Genomic DNA, 11,271 nt, shown 5'->3' on the forward strand with positions numbered 1-11,271 from the left:
TAAGTATATATTTCTTTTTAAAGTGGGTGTTCACCCTACGGTTATCCTATGAACAATGAACATCCATATAACAAATATGCCTTTTTATTGGAAAAAGAAACAGTAATGCAATAAGAAGAGAACATGGTATATAGTTCATGAGCATAAACATTTTCATAACCATATTAGTTAGATTTTGCTTTTAGGTAGCTGTATTATGTGAAAAGTAGTTTCCCAATATTTATGGAGTTTTGTAGATCGCCACAGTGAATGCATAAGTGCACCCTCTTCACAGCAGCATCTGTTATAACCAGGTCAGTTCACGCTCCCGGCCAAATAACTTCTGCTGAATGTAGTACACCCTGTATCGTGTGAACAGCGAGTTTGTGTGTGGAGGACAGGGAGACCATGGGAACAGTTTTCCAAGGCCCTACTCCATTGTTCCAGGTCAATGGGACCGGCATCTCAGAACAAGGCAACTGAACGACACCTTGAGTTTGCATGGTATTAATGGAAAAAGGCCAGCAGTTTTCCAGTGCTAATTGCAGGACAACTGGAGCGTGGACCAAAGTCAAACATGGTGCTATGCTTTTATCAAGGCGTTATGTAGCTATTTATTCATAAATAATTTTAGTGCTAACCTCCCACTTTAATTTGTAATGTATAAGCAAAGCAGAAAGGTGTGGTTTAACTTCAGCCAACTGTTTGTGTCTACATTACATTGGGGGTACAATTGTCGCCAGAACAGAAAATCACAAACATTAACAAAAACATGATCAGGCATACGAGCCCTTCACTGCTCTGTGAAAAATATTTTTTTTTGTTTGTATCTGATTTGTTTTATGATACTTTAAAACATAGAAAAGCGACAGCAGAGAAAGACTGTGTGGTCCATCGAGTCTGCCTGTTTTATTTTGTTTGGGTTTTTTTTTATTAACTTTTTATTAACTTATTTGTCTGAGTCTACATCTATGTACACTCAGACAAAAAAGTGTAGCAATGTAGCTATGTCAGAGTCCCACAGTCATATTTTGAACAATGTCTGATGGTCTTCTATGGGCTTTGCAGTCTTGGACATTGTTTGCATTTGCTTAAATATTTAACATGGCCATCTAGATAGCAACATATAGACCCTAGTATTAAGGCAATGCTGGCTCACAGCCCATCAAGCAGAAAACCAACGTACACATTCCATTTTTCTGTATTCTCTATATCTTGTTACTAACTTGCAAAATATTGTGCTACACACTGCCATATTTAAAGCGGAACTAAACTCTGCTGCTGGTGCCCAGGGTTTTTGCCATCAACATATTTGTACATTATGGCAAACTTCTATCACTCTTTCCCCACAACTGGTCTTTGTCCAGTTGTCTCCCAGGTTCGGCATTTTGTAAACTTTAGAAAATAACCCTAATAATTTTTTTTTAACTTTAGGGGTGAAGGCTGTGAGGTAGATTTGATATGTCAAGAATAAAATAACTTACCAGTGAGTGTTTCTTATTGTGTGACTGGATTTTATTTCCTCTTTTTTTACAGGTGTATTTGTCCCTTATCAGGATGTACCTCTCTCCACCTGATGTTCACTGTCTTGGTCCTATCAAAATAAAGCTGGAAGAACCAAAAGCTAATATTGCTGCTGCACTGACTGTTTTGGAGCAGCATCATGCAAAACTAAACACAACCAAGTTAAGAGAAAGTTTGTTAGATGTATGGCCCTATGGCCCAGTCCTAGGGAAATCTTATTGATTAAGTCTCCTACCTAGCAATAATGCTTAAAAAAAAAACACTATATTGGCATTTTTTTGAGTGAACAAAGAACCAGCAAACACAAATGCTCCTGCGCTTGGGGATGGACTCGATGCTACAACCACATTAAGAATGTCCTGGAACATGCACACCTTGCTGCCCTCAAATGGACCGGGGGAATCCAAATATACTGAATGGGGAAAGAACAAAAAGAGGGCGCACAGGCCTAGTGCATTACCATAAAAAATGTTTAATAAAAAATAATAAAGTAGGTGTTGTACTCACAAACGACAATATAGTCAAGGCACATCATAAAAGAACAGCTGGATCAACACCGCGCTGAGTAACAGTCCGCAATAGGGAGTTTAGACATCAAAAGTCTGACGCGTTTCGAGGACTTGCCTCTTCCTCAGAGCCAACTGACCAAATGTCTGCTCCCTCTTTTATATGCTCACTACTAGTTAAACCAAAGGTCACATGGGCCGTCCTGGACACTCCCCTGTGCAGGTGGAGGAGTCACAGGGGCAATCGACATAGTGTAAGTAAACACGAAAGGTCTATAAAAAAAAAAAATAAAAATAAAAAAAATATATATATATATATGTGTGTATAAATAAAACCATTGAAACTAGTGACAATCATAAAATCATATGAACCATAAGAAGTGTGCACAGTGAAAAATGAATAAATAAATTAATTATTATTATTATTTTTTATATATGTGTAACTTTCCATTTATTTATTCATTTTTCACTGTGCACACTTCTTATGGTTCATATGATTTTATGATTGTCACTAGTTTCAATGGTTTTATTTATACACACACACATATATATATATATATATATATATATATATATATATATATATATATATTTTTTTTTTTTTTATAGACCTTTCGTGTTTACTTACACTATGTTGATTGCCCCTGTGACTCCTCCACCTGCACAGGGGAGTGTCCAGGACGGCCCATGTGACCTTTGGTTTAACTAGTAGTGAGCATATAAAAGAGGGAGCAGACATTTGGTCAGTTGGCTCTGAGGAAGAGGCAAGTCCTCGAAACGCGTCAGCCTTTTGGATGTCTAAACTCCCTATTGCGGACTGTTACTCAGCGCGGTGTTGATCCAGCTGTTTTTTTATGATGTGCCTTGACTATATTGTCGTTTGTGAGTACAACACCTACTTTATTATTTTTTATTAAACATTTTTTATGGTAATGCACTAGGCCTGTGCGCCCTCTTTTTGTTCTTTCCCCATTTTTTTGAGTGTGGGGGTTGTTGGTAGTAGCGTGTAATGTATATTGAAGTCTACATCTCCACATCTTCTACTTCGTAGTCCAGTCTGAGTGACCATAGAGGCCAGAAGCATGCTCCTTGGTTTCCCAATTGATCTTTGATATCTTTATAGACCTCAGATGCAAGCTGGATGCCCCACATTTAATCTTCAGGATTTTAAAGTATTAAATTGGCGAATCAGGAGGCAAGTGTAGTTTACATACTTCACTAAACCTTCCAGTCACTTGCGGAGTTGGGCTTAAAATTCCAAACTCTCTTGTGTATCCTATCCCTTCACGTTCTTGTAAGTTTTGCTAGGAAAGATTACATAAATTAAGTCCAATAATCTGATTTGGCTGTCAAGAGCTAAGGCCTTCACTTTCTCACATGTAGTTTTTTTTTTTTTATATAGCTTAAACAAAGGAGTAGACCAGCTATGTCTGTCATAGAACAGTGAGTGATTTTTAGATCGAGTAGGCTTTTTAAATTTCCAGATCATTTTACCATTAGTTCCTAACATTCCTGGTGAGTTTCTATTTTCCTATATGTAAACCTTCATATATGTCAATATCTTAACTACAGGCCATAGATTTGTTACCAGCCAACACACAAATCAGAGAGATCCAGATCTTCCTGGAAAAAGTACTGGAGGAGAATGCAGAGAGGAGGCGCTTCAACCAAGTCCTCAAAAATCTCCTACATGCGGAGTTCTTACGAGTAAGTAAAAACAGAACTGGTGACAACAACATTTTTTGGAATGTGCTAATATTCTATACTCTGTTCACCACATTTATCATCTATACATGCTGAAGGTTTGTTTTCTTACTTGCTGCTCCTCAGAAATTGAGATTTTCCAGTGATCTCTCTATAGGATAAAAGATTATTTATTGATCGTTATTTCAACTCCTTTAAAGCGGTAGTAAACTCAGTAAAAAAATAAATAAAAATGACCCACCTCCCTGCAGGTCTAAATCATAATGCACTTGTATGCACTGCATACAGTCAGTGGTGGAGAAGGATCTCAGTGTTCTGGTAGATCATAGACTTAAAACGAATAAAAAAAAAAAAATCTTCCTACACGGTAATATAATGTGCTAGAATGCATTGCATACTAGCACATTATGGTATACTTATCTTAAAACAAGGCCCTCCAGCGTCGCACTGTCCCTGTCACCACTGACAGGTCTTCCATCTTCACCCCTCTTCCTTCTGGGTTTGTGGACTCCGGCCCCTTGAATAGCCGAGCTGCGAGAATATCACTCCCGCTCATGAGCGCGGTAGTCATGACCTCAGCACAGAGATCTGAAGGGATGGCATGTGCTGCTCACTGGAATATCTTCTAAATGGTGCAAGTTTAGGAGGTATTCATTTTTACCTACAGATCAGCTTTATCATAAGCTTACCTGTAGGTAAAATGGCAGAAAAGAGTTTACTACCACTTAAATAATGGCATGCAATGTCAAGCTGTGGTTTTTAAAGCAAAAACGTTCTTGTATTAAGAGGTATAGATTCCAGAGAGAGACATAATTTTACTGCTGTACAAATCATTAGTAAGACCTCATCTGAAATATGCAGTTCAGTTTTGGGCACCAATTCACAAAAAGGCTATCAGAACTGTAGAGAGTGCAGAGAGAGGCAATCAGTCTAATAAGCATGGAGTAGCCTATAAGGAAAGATTAGTTGAATGTATTCCGTCTTGAGAAGAGAAGATTCAGCAGGCTATGTGAGCACCATGGATGAATACATAAGTGTTCCAGTTTACAGCTTTCAATGCTGTTGATTCCTGGTCTCAGTGCTGCTTCCCTGAGCTTTTGATCTTTACAGAAAATCATTAAGAGTGCACAATGCAAATCCATATTTTTTTTTTGAGGTCAGAACAAAAACAGGCAACCGTGAACCTGCAAAGATTTAATGATTTTGTGTTTTATGACACAATATGCAGCATATAGCATACATTTCTGACATGTTGGAAAACTCTAGCATGATTTAGTTATCTTTTCAAGGTAAAACCCAACACCAAGGGTGTTCAACCTTTTGAAGAGCAAGAGCCTCTTAAGTGATTTCGTAACCGGTCATGGGCCACAAAGAAATTAAATTAAATGGTTCAGAATTTCAAATTTCCTATAATGAACATTTTCCTCCTGCAGCCACTGAATGCTGGTGGGAGGGAGAGGAGGAGAAGCTGGCTTTCAGCAGTTGCAGGAGGAAAATTGAGAGGATTGGTTCCTGTTAATGCCGCCTCTTTTGTCCAAGTATAAACCAGAATGGGATAGGAAGGTCACCCTGGTACATGGGGTGGGGTTGCCGTTGCGACTCCTGATGCTACACCAGTGGTTTGGGGTGTGTGATAAAAACATGTCTCAACCATGGGGTTTAACTGCCCCCAAACCGCTAATGCAAATAAGCCCTTACTGTCCTGAGCCACCTATAAGGCTGCTTGCACACCGTTGCACTTTACCTGCACAGAGGGTAAACTGCACTGCACCTGTGGGTTAGCTGCGCTTTGCCAAAGACTTCTATTATATATTGCAGGTGTGGTGCACTTGCAGGTTGCAGGTGTGGTCCGCATGCAGGAGTTTTGATGCGCTTTCAGAACGTGCACCACACCTACAGGGTATATTAAAAGTCTATGGCTCACTGCAGTTAGCTCGCAGGAAAGCTGCAGGTGCAGTGTGCTGCACCCATGGATCAGTGTGAAAGCAGCCTAATAGTCGTAAATCATTTTATAGGTGCTAATGTGCCCATTGCAAAAGCAGAGTATGTGTTGTCTAATACACTGTCTTTCGTTTCCTCTTCCAGCTTCTGCTGGCATCGCTCTCTGTCTCGGCTGCTATAAAGGTCCCCCAGGCAAAGTGCACTTGGTATTTCTGCACCCGGGACAGGAACTGGCGCTACAAAGAGAGCATCAGTGGTTCCTGCTTTCTCCGTGGTTGCCTTCTTCCTCTGCTGCGGGCGCTGGCCTGATGCACTCTGATGCTCTGGGATGGCGAGTCTGCAAGCCCAGATCATGATCAATGGGTTGCTGACCCCGGGCATACTCTTCCCTGGTTTGAGGCTGAGGGACATATTGGCGGGCTCAGAGAGCCACACATTAAGCACCCCTGCCTTTCACAGTTAACTGTTAATGCTAAAAAGTGAGCTGAAGTAAGCCAGCATAAAACCATTACAACTGTGGCCATGTACTTTGTGGAAAGTAGTATTACCTGCCCAGTAAATTCCTGTAGGCTTGTATGGGGCCCAGCTCTTCAGCTGGATATACACAGTGTTATTTTTTTCGTTCAGTTAGTGGGCTGAACAGAAGAAAAAAAAATCACAGATCCCTCTCTCCACACAAGTGATGTTGATGCAGGGATCTACTTTGTCGTGCTATTGTCTGATAGTGGGGACTACCCTCTTAGTTCAGCTTCTGAATTTGAATGTGTGTATACCCAGCTTAAGCCTCTTAAATGTAGCAGTACAGCCTGTTCAAGCCTATGAAGAGTGACTGAATAGGCAGTGCCAGATAATATTTCCGGACCCAGGATATAAACACTACATTAGGCCATGATATAGAGAGTTTTTAAGCACCTGGGATTGGGGAAGTTTGCTGTAGGGGATGTATATTTGGAAGCATTTGTAAAGGACTGTATTATACAGAAATTCATGTGCAGTTCACAATTGCAGGTACAAGAGGAGAGAATTTCCCATCAACAAGTGAAATGTGTAATCACAGAGGAGAAGATATGTAGTGTGTGTAAGAAAAAAATTGGAAACAGGTATGTAGTGACCCCATTCCAATTAGAAAAACATGTATGCCTGTTTATTTAGCCTTCAGTTCTTTTCAGGACATCAACAATATGACCAATACACTACCATAGTGCATAGCAGAGAGATGCAAAGCAGCATGTCTCCCTAGCAAAACACACACAGCACGCAATGTTTACCACACAAACAGCACATAACCCTTTAATCACCCCAGATGTTAACCCCTTCCTGCCCATTGTTATTAGTACTGTCAGTGCTTTTTTATTAGCACTTAAGTCGCTGATTGCCGCCATTGCTAGTATAATAAAATTTTAATTCCAGTATATATACCGCCATTTAATTTTCACATAAACCAATTAATATACACTTATTAGGTTTTTTTTTTTAGCAAAGACTTAGCAGTATACATTTTGGCCTAGGTTTATTTTATTGGATGTATTTTATAGCAAAAAGTAAAAAATATATATATTAGGTCGAAGGCCAATCACGGTGGCCTGTTACCACGTGATCAGCTGTGTCCAATGACACAGTGGATCACAGAGTAAATACAGTTACCAGTTATCGGCAGGACTTTCCTCACTCTGTCACAGCATGAGGAAAGTACTGCGGATAACCGGCAGCTGTCACAGAGGAGATCAGCTGTGATGATCAGTGCCCTGCAGTAGTTACCATCAGTGCCGCCTATTCGTGCCCATCATTGCAGCATATAAGTGCGGTATCGTCAGTGCCTCCTCATCAATGCCCACCATTGCTGCCTCATCAGTGCCCATCAGTGCTGCCTATCAGTGCAGCTTCATCAACGCACATCAGTGAAGGAGAAAAATTACCTGTTTGCAAAATTTTATAATTGGAAAAAAAATGTTTTTTCCTTTGCTCTTTTTTTTGTTTATAGTACAAAAAAATAAAACAGACTAGACACAAACGCCCAGTGGGGTTAAATACCACCAAAAGAAAGCTCTATTTGTGTGAAAAACAATCATAACATTTTCACATGGGTACAATGTTGCATGGCCGCACAATTGTCATTCAAAGTGCGACAGCTCTGAAAGCTGCAAATTGACCTGGGCAGGAAGGGGGTATAAGTGCCCTGTAGGCAAGTGGTTAAACAATATCATATTGCCTTGCAATGTGCCCCTGAACTTGCTAGGGAATTGATACTCCCAGAAAGCATCATTTCTGTAACATCCCCTCCCTCCTGCACTGCTGTCTGCAGTGCATATGTGTGCAGCAGCAAATAGCTGGTATGTTGTGATAGTAGATGTACTGGATAACAATAATAGTTCTAGAATCTGTTGATTCTGTATCCAGCTTCAACCACTTAATAAAAAATAAATTGTCAGTCAGACTGAGTTGCACACGACTGGAATCACTGTGACACAGCCGTTGCATTGACTGCAGTTGATTTTTATTTTCTTAGCAACAAAATTGGCAAGGGAGGCCATTTAGTAGTAGCTATCAAATCACTTATGAGCCAAGACCTGAAGTCCTACTGCGAGGTAGGATAGTGGGGGAGCTTTACTGCCAGTGGCTATTTCCTCTGTATTTGCCAAAGAAAGCTATACTGCAATGTGTTTTAGAACGCTGCATTCGACAGTATCCTATGTAATTCAGCCTGAAGATGGAAGTATAATTATGTATCATGAAGGTTGGTTTTCCCAGAAGGCTCTTTTTCTGCCCATAGAGGTGGCTTATTTTCTTTATCAGCACAGTACACACTACATACAACTGACATGTAGAATAAGTGGCTTCCTGCTTCTAGGTCAATACATTTTTCTCCAGCAAAGAATCCAGAAGTTAACCATGGAAACTAATGATGTATTTGGCTGGATGTTTCTCATGTATGTTGTTACACATTTTACAGCCTGGTAAGCAGCTTGTACTCTTAGCATTTTCTGCTCCTGTGTAATTTCATATTTTCAATTATATTAGGTGGATAGGAGTACATAGCATTTCTTTATTAGTACTTCTACCCTAATATGGTTAAAAAGTGGCAATACTGGGATACCATGTTTCTTTACAATTACATGTTGGTTACATTCAATTTCCATTTTACTTGAAGCAGTTTAACAATCATACCGAATAAGAATAATATGTGCTTGTCATTGTCTGTTATTCTACATGGGTGATCAGATCAGTTTTCATCATGCAGTAAAATATATATTCTTCTATCCCTCATTTGTCTGGTTTTCTCCTCTTATTCACAGTGCTTTTGCTCGCTATCCTAATGGTGTTGTTGTCCACTATTTCTGTGCAAAGGATACCAGCTCTGTCGACACCTGAAATCTGTGGAATAAGCAATGCAAACAACAAAATCAAATGAACTCTGAAAGGGCTGGGGGGACTGTATAGGAAGATGATCTGTAACCACCAAGTCACATATGAAAGATGACCTAAACCCACCAAGTCGCACATGGAAGATGACCTAAAATCACCAAGTCATAAATGGAAGATGACCTGTAACCACCAAGTCACACATGGAAGATGACTTGTAACCACCAAGTCACACATGGAAGATGACTTGTAACCACCAAGTCACACATGGAAGATGACCTGTAACCACCAAGTCACACATGGAAGATGACCTGTAACCACCAAGTCACACATGGAAGATGACCTGTAACCACCAAGTCACATATGGAAGGATTAACAATGAGTTGTGCAGACTTCATAAATGTGTCACCTGACTAAACGCTAGACTCATCTGAACAATTTAATGATCCACCTAATCCTTGTATAAACTAAAAATAGCTATGGTTAAGATAATCTACAAAGGTAAACTTCCCACAGAGAAAAGTTTAACATGGTTGAAGTAAGATGTTGAGTCAACTTTTTATATGTTGTACAGGTTTGTTTATGTATGTAAATAGAAGTTTATAAAACTGATCTAATATTGGACAGTATACGGTACTGGCAATCCATTAATAGCACTGGCTTGTATTATATTAAACATACAAAGTGTCTATACTAAAGACAAGTCTTGGTAACACAGTAACAGCTCTGCCTAAATACAGCTTTGTGTCCATTTGTCATGTGGCTATTAGTCCTTTTTTATTCTGTACTGATGAATTTCTGTCTGATTTTGGCATATTCAGTTCTTTGTTATAATACTCCAAATGTTTTCTGCTACACAAGTATGTCAGCTATACTTTTTTTCTTCTTAGCATGGGAATAAATCAAAGGTAAGCTGACCATACAGCTTAGTTTCTCAGTGATACAAGTAAAATTTATTGCAAGAGGAAAATACATTTAAGGTGTGCTCTCGGAGTAGAGCTGTTTTTTTGTTTTTATTTTTTTGCAGCTTAGGTATGCTACACAAGTGCTGTTCTGCCTTCTCTCTCCTTAGTTTCAGCTTACATCGAAGTCTTCTGGAGCTCCCAGAGGATGTTACAAGAAGCAGAAAAACACAGTGAGAAATTATTGAAAAATGGATTACAGAGCCATTAGGTAGTGAATCTGCGTGGAATATTTTTGGGGAATAAGGACATCATTGACATAACTTGCTAGGATCACATATGCCTTAGTGTTGTTCGTGTTTTACCATACGCATACATCTTAATTCTGCATCTGTCAACCCATACTGCCACAGTTCTCAGTTGTGCATTTTGTTTTCCATTGATATGTGCAGAATTTATAATCATCAGTGTCATTCAAGCAGCTGAAATTCTGAGCTAATCTATGTTCCCCTAAACATAAAAATGGCTGCAATATGAGTAGACTCACCTGATGTTTTTGTATTCCCCAGAGTGAGGTCTAGTTGCAGGCAGAATGTAAAATAAAAGGAATTGTAATGTTTGCAGAAATGTAAGCCTGCCAGTCTGTTTTGGACTTCAGTAGATGGACCTCATAAATGGACAAGTGGTTAAAATGACGCAAATCCTGCAGGACAGTACTACAATTGTTTTTTTTCTTTCATAAAGTCTTTACAAAGAAGATAGACCAGTACAGCAGTGCAGGATACATAATACAGTTGACATGTAAACAAACTAAGATTCCTTATATCATTTAAGTGTACTGTATATGAATCAATTCTAGGGCGAAAACAGGATAGGACAAATCACAAGTGGAGTTTGAAGGTGTTGGGGGGGGGGGGGGGGGAGTGTGACCAGGAATGATGATGGGGTGAAGGAGAGAGGGTGTATCTGCAGGATCCAGGGGCACCCCTACTGCCTTGGAGGATTAAGAGCATCTTCTCAAATATGGCTGTATTTCCCCTCTTCCCTTAAACAACCATGGTTTCAAAAACTTCTCTCCCTGTTTTAAGAATTAGGGTGACATGTTCCACAGTACATGATTCCAAGGTGGGGGGATGATCTGCTTCAACAGCAGTGAGACACATTTCCATTCTGTTGCAGAGATGGACATATAGAGCTTGTTCATAGGTATTTTGATGTGCGGGCTAAGGGGCAGTAAGTCGGTTACACGGTTCTTACAAAGGTCAATGTCTGCTTCTAAAGAATTGAATCCCATTCCAAAAATGGCTAAACACAGGGCAGTCCCAGAAATGATGGAGTGGAATATTTATAGACTG

At 39.7% G+C, this 11,271-nt stretch overlaps 1 protein-coding gene across 1 annotated transcript in view; it reads left to right on the forward strand.

The window, feature by feature from the left end:
- Window positions 1-9,770, forward strand: part of VPS39 (VPS39 subunit of HOPS complex) — a 53,643-nt gene extending 43,873 nt beyond the window's left edge. The window contains exons 22-25 of the mRNA XM_089658683.1: window positions 1,516-1,663; window positions 3,580-3,716; window positions 6,663-6,754; window positions 8,948-9,770. Of these exons, the coding sequence (XP_089514809.1) occupies window positions 1,516-1,663; window positions 3,580-3,716; window positions 6,663-6,754; window positions 8,948-9,023 (453 nt within the window). The 3' untranslated portion in view covers window positions 9,024-9,770. The remainder of the gene's footprint in view (window positions 1-1,515; window positions 1,664-3,579; window positions 3,717-6,662; window positions 6,755-8,947) is intronic.
- The last annotated feature ends 1,501 nt before the right edge of the window (window positions 9,771-11,271 follow it).

This window comes from Staurois parvus, unplaced genomic scaffold, assembly GCF_062004578.1.
Source record: "Staurois parvus isolate SC_StPar_1 unplaced genomic scaffold, SC_StPar_1.0 ptg001089l, whole genome shotgun sequence".
In the NCBI taxonomy this organism is placed as follows: Eukaryota; Metazoa; Chordata; class Amphibia; order Anura; family Ranidae; genus Staurois; species Staurois parvus.